General features: G+C 30.6%; 1 protein-coding gene across 1 annotated transcript; it reads right to left on the minus strand.

Annotated features, from left to right (window-relative positions):
- Window positions 1–3,710: 3,710 nt before the first annotated feature.
- LOC106774293 (RNA polymerase I-specific transcription initiation factor RRN3-like) lies at window positions 3,711–11,131 on the minus strand. Its single transcript, XM_014661240.2, has 16 exons — window positions 10,745–11,131; window positions 8,214–8,363; window positions 8,029–8,112; window positions 7,840–7,911; window positions 7,682–7,753; window positions 7,352–7,588; window positions 6,940–7,050; window positions 6,746–6,856; window positions 6,304–6,438; window positions 6,125–6,193; window positions 5,942–6,048; window positions 5,395–5,478; window positions 5,189–5,276; window positions 4,957–5,076; window positions 4,371–4,555; window positions 3,711–4,257 (listed from the first exon to the last, which is right to left on the minus strand). Exons 2-16 carry the CDS (start codon window positions 8,325–8,327, stop codon window positions 3,975–3,977), a joined length of 1,872 nt encoding a protein of 623 aa, XP_014516726.1. The 5' UTR covers window positions 8,328–8,363; window positions 10,745–11,131; the 3' UTR covers window positions 3,711–3,974.
- Window positions 11,132–17,944: the final 6,813 nt, after the last annotated feature.

Here is a 17,944-nt window from a genome sequence, read left to right on the forward strand (position 1 = left end):
TTGGATATATATAGGTATTGAGGGATTATCTCATAGTCTTTTTCCTTCTATCATTCGGTCTTGGATGTCAACAAAACAATGAATCCCATTTCTTATATTCATTTTTGCATGGATATGGAGGAAAATACGATTGATATTGCACCATTGCATAACACTCTTGCAAATATTCGAAGTGTTTTGGTTGAATATTTTGCGAATATTACAGAACCAAGAATTTCAAAGCAGCACTTGAGGTGTTCTTTGATTGGTGTTGTCATCAATTCTTCAATGCTGTCAGCGAGATAACATACATGAGGTTCTTCAATTAAAATATCCATAGTGTTAGGCAGTTTAAGAAATAAGCACCAATATGTGTGAGTGGATGATGAGCCACAACACAACCATAATCAAGTGCCTCTACTTTCATCACTTTCACATACAAAGAAAAAGACTCGTTCGATGTCATGTGAATGCCACTACAACACATAGTGCAAATCTTCATAATTTCTTAAAAAAATAAAAAAAAAATAAAAACATATTATTCAGAACAACCTTCCAAAATCACATAGTACAAATCTTCATCATTTCTTAAAAAAAAGAAAAAAAAATATATTTTAGAACAACTTTCCAAAACCAATTGTGGCCGCAGAAGACATGACTTAATTCCGTTGTCAACAAGATCGTTTAAAGAGACTGTATAACATTCTCTGTTTTGAAATTTAATAAATAATATTGAATAAAATAAGTATTTATCAAATAAATAGTCTATTTAATGACTTTTTATAAAATAATACTTTCTAACTTATATAGTTAAACAAACAATGTTTAATCACGTCTAACAAAAAGAAACATCTAAGTGTACAGTTAATAAAATGTGGAGGCTTAAAATTTTATATATAAACAATATTGAACAGATAAGTATTTAAAGAAAAAACTCATCTAGAAAAAGTTTGCTAAATGATATAACCTATAAGCAGTTTTATAAAATAAGCTTTTAACGTTTTACATCATCTAAAGATCACACATTAAACACTTTGTTTTGTAAACAATTTTTTTATCAATGAACTAACATGTGCCAAAATATTTTAAACACGCAATATGTCTAAATGAGTAACAACGTTTAAAACATTTATTGTATGTATGAAAAAGAATCTCTTTGCTGGTATGTTTTGTCTTCTTTATCTGTGTAGATCATGAAAGTACAAGAGTTTACTCAAATTCTTGCACAAGATCGATAAAGATGTTACGAGATCAAAAGTCATTTTAGGAATGTTTTCTTAAAACTTCAAACTCTACAAAATTGTATGTGCAACGTATACTTGAGTCTAACTACCTACCTAACAAGGCTACAAATTCTACATGGAAGTCAACTATGTGTCAAACGAATCGAAGAAGGCTATATATAGATGATTACATGAAGAGAAGACAAGAGAATACATGCATATAATCAAGCTTGTTGTTAAGTTGTCTCTCTATATCATTTAATGCTTTCTTAAAGAAAAAAATCTTTACAAGTCTTTCATATTTACAAGTCTTAGAGTTATCAAATTTTTACCTTGTTTGAACAACCTTTTCAGTTATGTTGTAAATTCAAAAGTGAATCAAAACATTTGGTGTTTAGCTTAGTTGAGTTAAACAATCTAATCAGTTGACTATGGTTGAAATTAGGAGTGGTTGATAATACTTGTTGTAAACCATGAGTGGTAACGTATAACCTTTTAAACATTATAGAACCCCTTAAGAGGTTTTAAGGGAGAACTTGAAGTCTCAAGTTGGAGCGACCAGTATAAAAATCGTAAGTTATTGCTTTACTTTATAAAACATTTCTCTAAAAACTCTTTTAAACACACTAATATCTAACAACTATTGTATATCGTTTAACCCTTACAAGACGTTGATTTACGAAAAGATTTTAAAACATTTAGATTATACAAAAGTCATGAGGAATCATAACCACTTCAAATTATACAAAAGTTGTGAGGGTTATAATGACTTTTATTTTGATGGGTTTTTTTAAACTAGCATTTTATTTTTTCTTAGTAAGATTTGTTTAAATTTGAAACTTAGATATGTGTGATTTATTGAGAAAGAAGAAGTGTAATTTAAGAAGCATTATGTGGAATTAATAATTTAAGATAGTCAAAAGTACAATATATGAAAACTTAATAACGAAAGGAACAAGCCTTGATCTTTATTGCGATAATAAAAACATTATTTTAGCTTATCAAGATTTAGTTGATGCATTTCATTATGAATATGAGTAGTTGTTGGTGGTTTTGATGTCCTAAGTTGCATTGTGAGAGTCTGGTATGAAATTTGGCCAGTATAGCTAAACCAATAATCTTAATTCTTAACCATGTATAATTAGACTTCATATGCCTTATTAATCATACAGAGGTTTTATATAGGATGAAAATATGTCGTCTGGTCTAAATAGGAAAAAGAGCAAACAACTATTACGTGATGACAAGTCAGTCGAAGAATTTGAAAATGAATACAATCATATTACTAGACATTTAATCTAAATGTGTAAGACATTGGTGGGAGGTAATGATGGGAAAAAAAATATCTCTACAACCTCAAATTCAAAATTTTCTTAATTATATTAATGCACATGGCATATGATCCTTTGTTGCTGATTTTTTTTTTTATAAGAAATGCTTTTATATCTTTTGAATATGGATGGGTAGCTCTTAACATTAAGACCTTATTCAACAAACTATGATTTTATTCTTTCAAATGTTGCCCTAATTAGAGCATAAATGAGCTTCTTTTAGAATAGAATTTATACAGTCAACCAAATTTATTGTAATATAGCCGACTATTCTTCACAATTTCTATATAACTGATCATAATTCTTCACAATTTCTATATAACTTGAAATCGTCATTATTCACGTACATCTAAAGTTGTCATGTCCCTTCACGTTTTTCAAATTGAAAGGTTAAATTGAAAGTCATCACATGACCTAATAACTTCAATACACAAATATCTATGCTAAAATCGTAAATCTACCAGACAACTTCACTTTTATATAATTTTACACCGAAATCGTATTACCACATGGCTTAGTACAACCCGTAATTTATTTCAAAGTTGTCTGTTATACTCATTTGCAATTTGTCCCACTTATATAAAAGAAGCAAACTATAGGGTGTAAAATGCAGTTTCTTTGAGAAAATTGATCAGTTTACCCTTTTGAACATTGAAGGATTGTGTACAATTTGTTCCAATAAAAGATCCAATTCTAGTGTTATCTGGTCGGAAAAACGGGACCCTCAGCTACATTTGCATATTGGTGTTATTACTCCATAAGAACAAGCAAACTTCATAGTCGGACATTCAATATCACTGCCTATTTTATTCTCTTCTGTTCAAATATAACCATGTATGCAGTCGAATACAAAGTTCTGCGGCATATACTTAGAAATAGAAATAATAAACTGAACAAGGGCCAAAACTTATGCATCAACATGTTAATATTATTTTATAACTAAATTAACAATTTTGTTTCCATCTTCCTACTTATTGCCCAAATTAACAATGAGATTATAAATCACATTAAAAGTGTCAAAAAGTCAAGATGCTAAATCAAAGAATCACTAGTAAAATCAATTATGCAAATATTTTACTAATATTGTGTGTTGATACTTTAATTATATAAATATTTTTTGAATATTTAATTAATTTCACATCTTTAGTTCGGCAGCTGTGTAAGAGAAATACAGTAATACAGGCCAAAATGACAAATTACGATTCCAAGAATTACTGAATTTCATGTAGCATATCCTCGCCATAAATTATAATTACAAGATAGCATAAAGGAACAAATCTTAGAAACAAAAATTAGGAAGTTGGCTACTCCTACTCACTTCAACAGTACAAGATAAATACAAAAATGATGGTACGTATGTGAACTATGCTCTCTCTATGAATTACTTCAATAACCTTTTTTCCTTTGAATTAACTTCCTCGTAGTATTGGACTCCTATCATTCATAGAGACTCTGGACTAGTGGAAGGCCTGATTCTTGCTGGCATTCGCAAATGTTTCAAAGAATTTTTAGGCGTTATAGACATTTTGTTCAAGTCCGGGTTAAAATCAAGATCTTCAACAGTCACCATCATATCATCATCGATCATATCTTTTGTATTAGTGTCAACAAAATCATCATCTGTCGCTTCACTGCCACTCTCACTGACTTCGGAAACGTTATCATCATCGTCATCGTATGTAGTTCTGACTTTTGACCACCGAACAAAATGTGGTCTTATGTAGCTGGTGGTGATGGATTGATAGTTGGATTGGAGAGCAAAATCAGCATGAGCATAAAACTTAACCAGGTAACATGTCAAAGTCAAATGACATAAATTCAGATAAATAAAACTAACCTTTCACTTTTCTTCAATAAACATGGATCAAACGGAAAGAACATGTCAAGTCTATCCATCCCGCCAAAAGCCTTGGAAAGATCAGACTCGAGCATGTCATTGAAAACGAATGACTCTGATGCCATGAAAAGTTTAGCAGCCTTTGCCTGTCTAAGAAATTCCACTACTACAGTAGGCAAACACACCTGGTACATAAATTTTTGTTTAAAAGTTTTGTTGAAAGAGTTCTGACAAAGAGCAAAACTACACCCCTTCAAGGGTCACGAGAAAAAGAATATGAAGTCTATCTATCTGGATAATCTTTTCCATAAATAATTACAAAAAGAAAATAAAAAAATTGAAATAAACCTTCTATATGATAAAATTAGTTAATTTGTTAGCTAAAAATAAACTATTTGGAAAGGTTAATCCAACAAAACCTCAATAAATTAACTGTATATAAACTAATATTAGTTTGATGATTTAACTTTTTCTCATTTTCTTCACCTATGAGTTCTTATAAAAAAGTTTCCTCGTCATTTTATACACAATTATACAAGATGTTTATATTAAAAACCATCACCGTTAAAACTTAAAAGTGTCTTACCTTCAAGGGACACAATTTATGTTTCCAAATTGCCTCCATAGGCATATTAAGTAGCTGCAATTTAAGCCTAGGAACGTCCATGAGAGATCTCATGCGAAAACACAGAATGTACATGATAGCCTGCTCACACCAAAAAAAAAAACATATATATATAATGAACAATGAAGAATACTGAAAGACATCAGCTTTACGGCACCCCCCAACTAAAAAGGTCAAATGTGATAAGACTCACCTGACACCCAGAATAAAAAACTTGATGTGCTCGTGGGTTCATACCAGAATCACGTAACTTACAATAAGCATAACACTGATCAACCAAACTGAAATTACGAAAAAAGACCATAAAATCAATTAATAACAATTTGCCTCTTCTACTACAAGATAAAGATAACTTATTTGGCCATAAATGAACAGTTGACATTCAAAATGTTTTCAAACCTTTGTATGATGGTAGTAACCAACGCAGCCGAAAGGAACTTTGCACGAGAGAGATAACTAGCAAGATAAGCAACAGCACTCATCCTACAATGAATGAAGGCAATTACCAATGTCATGTTCTCTAAATATTGATTATAAAAAATATTTCCATTTGAATATACATTTTATGCACATGTCAACATCCATGTGAGTCCAGTTTTTTAATCATAAAGCATCTCATGATTAAGTGTAGTACAGCTCACTTCTACAACAAAAGTAAGTTGCAGAAACAAGGGCCACCATTTTTATACAGTAATCAACACATGACAAAGTTATTAAGGGGTTATCATTCCAGTTGCAGCATAAACCACAAAAACAGTTTACAATGTTGTAACTTGACCAGTATTGGTACAAAGTTACACATTTAATAAAATGAAAGAACACATTAAGGCAGCAAAAACCAACTCTACAATATTTCTCAGCTGCACACAAAAACCCCATTTTACATACGTAGTTCATTGAATAGTCAAATGGGTGAACTTTAACTTTTTTACCACAACAAAAATACCTAGTTATAGGTGGATTAACATCAGAAACAAAAATATCTGCAAGAACCATGGCAAACTTCACACCACATCCTTCAGGGTCCAGTGCACATGCATAGAACATCACAAACTGGAACAAAATAGAGCACTAATGAGAACACAATTCTCAGAAATAGTACCAGTAAGACAAGTTGTAACAACAGTACCTGCGTAAATTTTGACTTGTATGCATTCAGTACAGTTTTCTGGAATGAATGAAGTAGAATATCGAATACCTAACAGAAGATAACAAGAGTATTAAGATGAAGCCATGTTGATGCACAGTTTAAATGTGTTTTGTGCCCTAATGTTGAAACTATGTGCATAATTTTATAGATGGGAATACCTCAGCCAATCGGCCACTGCTTTGACAGGATTCAAGGTGCAATAAAGCTAGCACAATTAGGTTATCTAATTTTTCAACAACCTTTTTGTCTTGCTTGCCTTGCAAATTTTCCCTATTAAACAACTCTGACTGAGGCTGTAAAATGAAGACAAGAAATTCATGAGATAACACATAAGAAGCAAGAAATTAAACAACTACAATACAGACATAAAAATGTACTAATAAACATAAAACAGGAAAAAAATAAAGAACCAAGGATAGGAATAAGAGATTTCTCTCCTTCACGCAAATATGATTTTTTTTTATCGGCTCAAGCAAATATAATTAAATTGACTTTATAACTTCTGAGCAACCAAATAAACTCGGCTCAGTCATTTTAATTGTCAAAGAACTAATCATTAAATCACAGTATGAACTTCAAATAAATTAATAAGAAGCATACCATACTATCAGAGTTCTCATCCTCCTCTGCAAATTTAATAATATCTTCTAACTCCATATCAAATATGCCTCTGGTATCTTCTTGCAAGATTCCATCCCATCCAATTTCCACCTACAGCAATTTTAATAAATATGAATGGCCAAAAGGTCCAGCATTTCTTTGAGAAAATTTCAAGGGAGAATTAACTAACTTACATCCAACTCTAGCAACCTATCCACAAGAGCAGGCAGCACTGTAGAACCGACAGTTTCTCCAATTGCACCACTCTCCAACTTTAACATATTCTCAACATATAGGACAATCTCCTAAAAGCAACAAAAACGTGAACCCTGATGAAAAAGATACTCTCAATAGTCTATATCAATAAATAATGTATTTCTACAGACTGTTTTTAAATAAAAAATGCACATTAAGTGTAAATATAACTTAAATAACCACTATACTTTCTCCATAGTGAACAGTTTAGATACTGGTCACCGAATGCAAAATTGACAAGATAAAAAGTATAATGGCTAATTGACATCCAGCTAATGGATACACCATTACATAATAGTGATACACAACAGATTCACTTAGTTGCCTCTGGAGAAAATCATATGAACTCACACGATCATTACTGAAGACACTGGGCATGTTCTGGACAACTATTGGACATAGTCGCAAGGGTGCAAGAGGCACCAAATCAGCTATCTCTTCCAAAGCCGCATGCACCCGAGACAGAACTTTATTTTTCCAGTTATTTCCATTCTCGTTATCCAGAGAACCATGCATGTAAAAAGGGGGCACAAAATGTTTCACAAGCATCTCCAAACACCAATCAATATATTTTCCATTAGTAGCAGCCTGCAGACAAATATACAAGCATCACAATTAACAGAATTTGACAAGTGGCTCTATTATTAAAATATCCAGTGGTGACACAAAAGAATCATGTACCAAAGATGTAATGAGTTCCAGCAGTGCATCCATAACCTCAGTTCCATTATTCCAGAGGCTCATTCTTGAAACCTGAGCAAAAATTCCACCAAAATAAATCATCCTTCAAGGAGGAAGAATTTGAAGTCCCAAACACGTCGGAGTAAATAAAATCTTACAGCAAAGAGAAGAGATTCGTGATGATCAGAATCTATATAGGACACTGCTCCAGAAAGTGCCTTCAAAGTTGTCTGCGGCCGTGGGATATAACATTACAAGACGACATTAGCACAAAGACTTAGATTTAAGCCCACAAAAAAAATGCAACATCATCTAACTTAGTTATGATCATTAAATCAAGCACCTACCACAAGAATTGCAACCTCATCAGGACTAAGATTCCTCTTCGGGTACAAATAACTTACAAGCTCGTCGTAATTCCCTCTATCACCCTGAACCACAATAACCCAGCTTTTATTCCCTTCGGCAATAGAACAATAAAATTTGAATTGAACAAAACCCATAACACTTTCCGAAATCTACAACAAGTTACCGTTTTGACTGCATCAAGTACGCTTCTGAAGTGATGAACTAACTGCGAACCACTATAACCACCGTTATCCATTTGGGGGCTTTCTTCCTTGTTACTTACATGAACCGTCACCATGCTCTCCTAAAACCCTAGACACAAACCCTAACACACCTACAACAAAAGCAAAAGAGGATAATAAATTAATAACCACAAAACACAATAAGCACATAACACAAACCTAAATCAAACGGAGAACACTTACAGAAGGGTGTTGGTAAAGGTGAGAAGAAGAAAAATTGGACCAATTAGACTATCCCATTCAACTACCAACCTTACCAAGTTTATAAATACTCAATACTCCATGCAATTGATTCAACAATCTAGTCAAAGCAATTAGACTATGCAACCAGTAACAAAAACACAACAACTAATACAACAATTCAGTAATCTAAGCTTTCTCCAAACTAATTTACAACCCATCATGCTTTGCTCCTAAACATGGAATAATGCATATTATTATTTTCAGAACAACACAGATCATCATAGTACCTTTAGTTACTTTCTATATTTACAAACAACCAGAATAAAATACAACCAACCCATCTGCCCACTTCCTAGTACATGAAACCCCAACTCCTAACTTCTTTTCTCATAAAATCAACAGCGTAACAGTGTCTTCGTAAAATCTTACTTCAGACCCAACTCCCATCCATTCCCACTATCATAGCCAGATCAACATTTACACTTGAATTCTATTTTAAACACATACACATAATATTACCACAAAAAATCCAATTCTTGCTAACTCTAATTACCTTTTTACCTTTTATAAGTCTGTACTACCAAAACCAGTGAAAGAATACAACAACCTATTCTAATTACCTTGAACTTGTTATTGCTTTATTTCAGCACACATAAATTTCATCTATCAATTTTTTCATTACAGACCAAAAACAAAAAATAACACACTAAAGACTAAACTATTTGAATAATTACAAATTAAAACACTTAAACCCAACTTTATCCCCAAACATATACCCTGACACAGTCCTTTTGCAAAGCAGATTCTGAATATATAACCTTATACCACTCTTTTAAAAACTAATTTAAAAGATTTAATTTTATATTATATTATTTAAAATATAAAAATATATAATAATATTATAACTTAAGTTATAATAATTATTAAGAAAATTTTAACATATAAATATAGTAATAATAATTTTAATTTATTTAATAGATATTAATTAACGAAGTAAAGACTTATGGACTATTTATATAATTAATATATTTTAAATAACAAAAACCTGATTACAAGTCAAACCAATGATACAATTTTTATGATTATAAAAATAATAAAATAATAAAATTATATAGATATTCAAAGTTAAAATAAATCCTTGCAACATTTTTCCACTTTTCCTACTTTCTTTAATCTTAATAAACCACTCCCAATGTTAAACTAACCAATCAAAATGCTCCCAGTTTTATAACCCTGCACCCATTCTAATTAATATCAATCATACACCAATTACTGTATTCCAAAAGTTAACTTACCAACCCATTCACTTGGTAATTTCCCAATGTTTCATACAATTGTATCACCTTTATTAAAATAATTCCATATCCTTAATATCATCATATACCACGTTATATACCAACCAATTCAATATCCATTCAAATACATGTCAATTCTTAAATTTTATAACAGAGCATACATCATTTATATAAGCCATCCATCATTAATTCTTGACACTTTCTTCATACGTACACCAACTTCCACAACATATTTAACCATTAAAATATAATCAGAATCTAATTCATGTTCTAGTTGCAACCATTCGTACCAGCAATTATACAATTCAGTATATCACATATACAATCACGGATGCAGGAATTACAAAAAAAAATCACAATTTCAGATAGTCATTTTGACATTCGAAACAATTAGACCTTTCATCAATACAGTGACATCTACTATTCCGATCCCATATCAACCTACCATACAATCTGACATCTACTAACATTCTAACAAAACATAGCATTTCCATTTGCAATAATATATCATCTACTTTATTAAATCATAATCATAATTCTATTTATGATTATAATTTTCCCATAAGATTACACTCAACATTTGCCAGACATTTACTTCAATATTTCACATCCCAGACCAATCTTTTTATATATTCAATTTCTCTACATCATCATCCAAACCTATTTTAACATATAACCATGTATATAAAACTTAATTTCAACGCCTAGCTTAAACAGGAAGAAACATAAGGGGAAAGAAGAAGAACGTCCAACAAGCTGCCGCGCGCCACCACGAACGAAAACAGACCAAAGCAACTTCTAAACCTATCTTATAAAAAGACCTAGGAGTGACATGGCATACAACAGAGTTCACCCATTCAGTAGCAAACACAATATAATTAACCTCGTTCATAATTGCCACTTTCAATATCTCAAAACAAGAAACTTAAACAGGTTTAAACATAAAAGACAAAACGCAACCGACAATCACATTGATTAAGGTCAGCTTCCCATACCTGCTTCAAAACCTTCTTACAATTAAACCCTCGACCAGAAATTCCTTCAATCGCCCTTTCGTTATTCACTCAACCTCCGTGCCTTCTCGTTCTTTCGATTTCGCTTCGTCTGACGTCCTCCACACTCTCCGCTAGTTCATTCCTAAGGTTGGTCTCTTTGGCAGAAGACGAATTAAAGCAAAGGGAAGAAAAGAGAATAAGGGAGGCTCTCGAATGGCGATGGGAATGAGGCTAGGGTTCCTCGCGTTCTCCCTCTCGCGGGGTTTCTTCCTTCTCCCTTGCCGCCCACTCTCTCCTTTGCCCTAGGGTTTCTAAGATTTGAAGGAAAAAACAAATGGAAAAGAATATGATCAAAAATTCTTCAACAGTTTTAGTTCACAGTTTTAGATCAGTTCAGTTTAGAATGTTTCATCTTACAATTCCAACTTTTTGTAAAAATTTCGTTTTAACTTTAATAAATAGATTTTTTTAATTTTTTTTCTCATTCTTATTAAAGTACCCTTTTAGCATATTTTAAAATATGTGAGTTTTGAAATAAAATTCACAAATTTTTTTAAATTTTATTTTTAGGTTTAAAATTTATTAATAACTTAACTTAATTTAAAATTTAATATAGCTTTTTATCTTAATAATTAAAATATAATTTCTATTATAATAGTTATATTAAAAAAATAATTAAAATAATTAAAAAAATGTATAATCTGATTTAATATATTTAAATATTAAATTAAATTCAATATTTATTAAAATTTAAATAAAAAATTAAAAACGATTTATTAATTAGATATCCGTTAAAATAATTTAATATGTCTAAATATATTAAATCTGATTTTAAATTTTTATTTTTATTTTTTCATTATTATTACTCTTATTTTAATATTTTTTAATTTTTTAATAAAACTATTATAAAAATATAAATCATATTTTAATATTTATTAAATTATAAAAATACTATAAATAATATTAAAATTTTAAATTAAATTAAATAATTATCAAAGTTTAAATAAAAACAAAATTTTAAAAATTTGTTTATTAGGTATTAATCGGAAATTTTTTAAAGGATTTTGATATCTCATGAAATTTTTTTTTAAAATTTAATTTTTTATTTAAATTTAATAGTTATTTAATTTAATTTAATAAATTGAAATATTTTAAATCAAATTTTATATTAATATTATTTTTTTTATTGTTTTTATAATTACTATTTTTATTTTAATTATTTTATTTTTATTTTTTTCATATAACTATTATTACAATATGAATTATATTTTAATTATTATTAAAATATTAAAGTTAAATAATATTAGAATATTAATTAAATTAAATAATTATAAAATTAAAAGAAAAAAACAATTTAGAAAGAATATTTAGCGTTATTTATGAAAAAAAAAATTATATTTAAAATTTAATTTATTTTAATATTTAATATAATAGAATGAGAAGATGCAAGGTGTAGAACAGTTTTAAAACATAATGTCAATTATACGTGATTGATCTAAAATTATTCTAAAAAATGTTGTCAAAAATTTTAAGGTAAAAAATGAAATCTTTTAGAAGATTGGAGGTGAATACAAGAGGACGTCCACACACCACAAACAACAGCCCACAACACATAACCACTAAGCTAGCCCAATTTCGTTGTTAACATAGCCATTTGATATTTATTTAATTTATTCTTATTTTCCATACCATATTTTAGATATTTTTAATTCATCCCATTGATATATACTATCACACAAAATTTTTACTGTACCAAAATAAACTTTAACTAATTAAACACACGACTTTAAAATAAACTTTATCTTACTCATATCTTATTAGCTAACCTATACATAGAATGACATTATTTTCCTGAGATTTATAATATATTTTTAATATCCATTTTTAAAAAAAATTAAATTTATCGTAGTGCTAAACATGTTAAAAATGATAGAATAAGATAGATATTATGTCAAGTAAGGTCTCCTAAATCTCGCTTCCTTTAACTTCTTGCTAATAAAGTCAGGCTCAAGCTTGCCACTTGGAAAGGGAAAACTTTGAATATGATGGGCAAAATTCAGCTGGTAAACTCTGTCATTACTGATTTTCTTTCATATAGTTTTCATGTTTATAAATGACCAGCAAACTTGCTAAAAGACGTGGATAAATGGTTAAAAAATTTATATGGACTGGTTATGTTAGCAAGCAAGGTCTTGTTGTTAATTGGAATCAATTCTATGCCAGCAAATATGCAAGTTGCTAATTTTCATGTGGAGAATAAAGCTTATCTTCTTCAGTTGGCTTGGTATTTTGCTTATAGCTCTATTCCTTGGATTTTTCTGATAAGATCATGGATTTTAAGTCCAAAATGTTATTTTCCTTTTGATATTTTTCATGAGATGGCAGATAACAAATGAACTCTAGAATGTCAATCGAGCTAAGATGTCAGTTTATAGTTATAGAATGTGAATTTAATTGGGTCAATGACTAGTGAAATTATGGATCCCAAAAACAGATGTATAAATTGCATTTTATCCTCCTGCACTGTAGGAATTTAGGACGCTGAATTCAAAGACAAATACTGATTCTATTGAACTAAATTAAACAGTTTACAAAGCAAAGGTAATTGAACAAGACCTAATCTTCAGCGACATGAGCAACCTACATCTATCAGACCAAACCAACTTCTAAACCTAATCTTATAGGCTAAACAAAAAACCTAGGAGTGACATCTTCACTTGACCAAAATTTCACCACCTTTTGAACTCACCTTTACTCATCATCAACCTCAATCTCTTCTGCTGACCACCAAGAAACAGGGCCTAAACCATCATAATCTAACGAACCCTACAAAATAGAAACCATGATAGGTCACTATTCCATTAATGTGCAATACTAGTTAGGCATGACTATTTGTTTTAATACTGCTGATTAAATAGGGTTTCCGCCAATCTCTTCCCATAACAATGCCCAGAAGTTCAACTATAACTTTTTAGTCGTGAATAGAAGAGAATCAACTTTTTTTCTTCTTCAAGAAATCTTTTAAGTGGGTTCATTTTATTACGCATTCAATTTTGAGCATTGACAACCGATCAAACCTTTGAACTAACTTAAGCATCAGAGTGTCTTTAGCAGGAGCCCTCCCGAGCGGACATTGGATCAGACGGTCGGACGATCAGGAGAGAGTAAAAGAAGCGGACGATCACTAAAGGAGAAATTGTGAAAGGTTTGTGCTGCTCGACTTCACACCGGAACAACAACATTATCGTTGAATGTTGTCTTTACAGAATGGCGGTGAAGACAATGGTTGCAACTTCTTCAAATGGTACACTGATATTGGGTTTAACGAAAGGGGTAGCTACGTCAAGAGCGAAGGAATCAAAGAAACTTTGGTGAACAATGAAGAATTGGATAGTACTAGGAAAATTATAGTGAATTTACATAAATCAATGTTCATTGTTCAAAAGTAGATGAAGGTGTTGATGTTGTTGGTTTATGTTTTATGTGTAATACAAATAATTTTAGTTTCACTATTGATGAGAAAGGGATGATTTGTTGTAACTTTGTTGTACGTTTGTTCTGTTTTAATGAAATGAAGAGTTGTTTCGTGAGTAATTGAGTTGTGGTTATGGAATGTGATATCTGTTCATGAGTAAGAATGGGATGATTGAAGTTTCACTTTAATATATTGATTCACGATTTATCTCCTTTGATAAATACACTTCATAAGGATGCGTTCACTTTTATCCCCACTATTAAGCCATTCGGTATTAGCTACTTAAAACAGTTCGGTAATTGGCTATCTCCTCCTATGCAACACAGTCGGTCATTACTTCAAAATGACCACTCCTTTTATCAATGTATATACCATTCAGTCATTACTCCTATCATAACCACCTTTCAGTCAAATATCGTTCAATCATTATCCTTTCATATCCACCCTTCGGTATCAATGTATATACCGTTTGGTCTTTACTCCTCTTAATTTTTTTTAGCTTCCTAACAAATGTATGAATGTTTTTAATCCGAAAGCAAAGTTAACGTTCCATAAACATTACCGTTCGGTCTTTACTCTTATCTTTTTTAGCTTCCACTACAGTAACGAAGGGTATTACCGAAGGCCAAAATCCCTCGGAAAAGGCCACAAGCCGTCGCTAAAGGCCAATTACCGAGGGCCCGGCGACGGTCAAAAAGCCCTCGGTAAATCAGTCGTCGCTACTTTTACCGAGGGCTTTTGACCCTCGGTAATTACCCAGGGCCAGAAGTCGTCGGTAATTACCCAGGGCCAGAAGCCTTCGGTAATTACCGAAGGCTTTTGGCCCTGGGTAATTACCGAAGGCTTATGGCCCTGGGTAATTACCGAAGGCTCTAGGCCCTGGGTAAAGCCTTCGGTATCATGCAGGGATAAATGTGTTGTATTTGTTTTTCTTATCCAACCACACATACCTACAGTGTACACAACATAAGCAGACCTGCATAACAGTTTCAATCCACAAACAAACTGCATATATATTGTCCATCCCAAAATATTTCGTTCATTGATGAAAAATCATAAAGTATTGACATTCTTTATGTTCTAATAATAATAATATCATAATAGTAATATCATTCAATTCTAATAAAAAACAAATGTCTTAATATCATAATGTACTAACATCTAAATGTACTAACATCACTATGATCAATAAGAAAATGAAACTAAAATTTTACAAAGTCTTCAGACGTATCGTCATCATCCTGCTCATCTGTAGATGGTTGGACTGGTGTGGGCTGGACTGATGTGGGCTGGACTGATCTGGGCTGATGAGGGACGGCGAGTGACGAGGAGGGTTGTGGCTGGGTCGGAGGGATAGTGGAAGGAGTGTTACTCTTAACAACTTAATCCGAAAGCAAAGATAACATTCCATAAACATTACCTTTCAGTCTTTACTCTTATTTTTTTTAGCTTCCTAACAACAGCTATGAACAACTTAATCCGAAAGCAAAGATAACATTCCATAAACATTATCGTTCGATCTTTATTCTTATTTTGTTTTAGCTTCCTAATAACAACTATGAACAACTTGACCTAAAAGCAAAGATAACATTCCATAAACATTACCATTTAGTCTTTACTCTTATTGTTTTTTAGCTTCCTAACAACAGCTATGAACGACTTAATAAAGCAAAGATAACATTCCATAAACATTAATAAAGTGCTCAAATCTTTTAGATGAGTAAAAGGTTACAAAAATATGTGCTGAAATTGTTAAAGATAAACATCATAATTGTTAACATTAGTGAGATATACATTAAAATCCCTTTCCTATGTTGTTCGGTCATTTGATGATGGCATGTTTTATTCATTTGTTGTGTTGCTTTGTTGTGTTCAATCAGGGTTGACATCAAGTTCTTGGGTTGATTTCTGGCAAGAACTTATGTTGTGACCTAGTTCTCTACAAATGCCACATCTTTTACGTAGACCACCCTTCCTCATTCTTGTATCGTCCCTGACCAACTCTCATTCGTGCAACCTTCTTTTCTTCTTTGGTCTCCTTGGCAATATTCTCTTTTTTGGAGGAAATGCATCATTATGTGTGGTAATTTGCCACATGTTGTTACCATTTATTGGATTCACGATTGAAGAGTATATTTCTTCATATGTTGACTTCCTAAAACAACAAGGTATGAAGTCTTCTGCATCTAAATTCAGAAACTTCGTAGCAGCCAATGCATGACAACATGGAATGCTAATGGTAGCCCATTTCCTGCATGTACATTCAGATTTGTCTATATCAACTACAAACTTGTCTCTATCTTGGGACACATGACGTACTTCAAATAGCTTCTGTGTTGGCTAGCTGCGAAAACAAAATTATTATAAGGTTAAATTAAACATTTCAAGACATGATAAATATAAATAAATTATGCATACTTAGGAATCTAAAATTTTGTTAATTGGAACTCCTTATTAATTCTAGTCTTGATTTTAAGACAAATAACCCTAGACATCAGTTCAGTTTATTACCCATCTCTTCATCAAGTAAAGGTGGATGTCCTCCAACATGTTTATTATTGGCTTTGATCTTGTATGCACCAAAACACTTTAAATTTATTTCATATTTCTAAAATTATTTGCTTATATTAAATTATTTTAAAATTTTTTTATCACATCAATCAAATGATTTAAAAAAATTTCGCTAATTTCTCATCACTTTCTCTTCATCTATTTCTATTTTGTTTTTCTTCCTCTTATTTTTTTTTTTCTATTATTCCCTCCATCCAAACAATAGAATTTGCATTTCTTTTATATCCGGCCACGGTTTTATTGATTAAGCCTCACCTTCTCAATGCAACACTTACAAAATGGTTGTTTTGTTTATGTTCAGACAATTTTTATTAAAATTATTGCTCTATCCATGTTTAGATAATATTTATATATACGTTGACTAATTTCATATTCTCTAAAGTAAAAAAAAAAAATTGTGTAATGACATAAGTAGTAAATATTATGTTTTTAATGAGCTTAGGTTAACATGATAAAATAAATCTTAAATAAATTTAGAGTTAACTATTAATTTGATTTTTTATACTGAAACTTTGTTTGATATTTTATATTTGTTTTTATCAATTGAATCACAATATTTATTCAATAAATTTAATATGATTTTTTTCTTCAAACTAATTTTAATGTTATTTGAAAGATAATTACGTATCAAACTAATAAAACACTTAATGAATAATTTGGTTTTATATTTTTCTTTATTTAATTGACTTTCTATATTTTCTAAGTGGAGGTAATGTATTCTCTTTTCCATCCATTAATTATTAGAATAAATTTAAATGTCATAATTAGGTTTATGTGTTTATCTCTAATAATGCAACACAAAAAAGGATTTTAAATGTGATCTTGAATTTAAAAGAGGTGATATTAATGAAAACATATGGTCATCTGTTAATTATGTTAACTCTAATTTGATGAAAGGGATCACATGATCTCAATTTAAACAATAATAAACTTAATTGAGTCTAAAAAATATATAAGAACAAATAATTATAAATTTAAATAGAAACTAAATTACTAAATAAGCCTTTTATTAAACTAACACGTAATGATTTTCAAATGATATCAACATCAATTTAACAAAAAATATTACATGGACTCTATTTAACAAATATTGAAACTCAGTTGAGAAAAAAATAAATATAAATACAAAATGAATCAATATACATGTTGATTTA

Source organism: Vigna radiata, chromosome 9, assembly GCF_000741045.1.
Source record: "Vigna radiata var. radiata cultivar VC1973A chromosome 9, Vradiata_ver6, whole genome shotgun sequence".
Classification (NCBI taxonomy): domain Eukaryota; kingdom Viridiplantae; phylum Streptophyta; class Magnoliopsida; order Fabales; family Fabaceae; genus Vigna; species Vigna radiata.

What these genes read in the sequence shown, in the direction of transcription:
- LOC106774293 (XM_014661240.2), bottom strand. Translation starts at nt 8,327, where the DNA reads ATGGTGACGGTTCATGTAAGTAACAAGGAAGAAAGCCCCCAAATGGAT. An exon ending in ATAGGTTGCTAGAGTTGGAT is followed by an intron (nt 6,857 to 6,939) that starts GTAAGTTAGTTA and finishes AAATTGCTGTAG; the next exon opens with GTGGAAATTGGATGGGATGG. An exon ending in ATAAATTGTGTCCCTTGAAG is followed by an intron (nt 4,556 to 4,956) that starts GTAAGACACTTT and finishes TTTATGTACCAG; the next exon opens with GTGTGTTTGCCTACTGTAGT.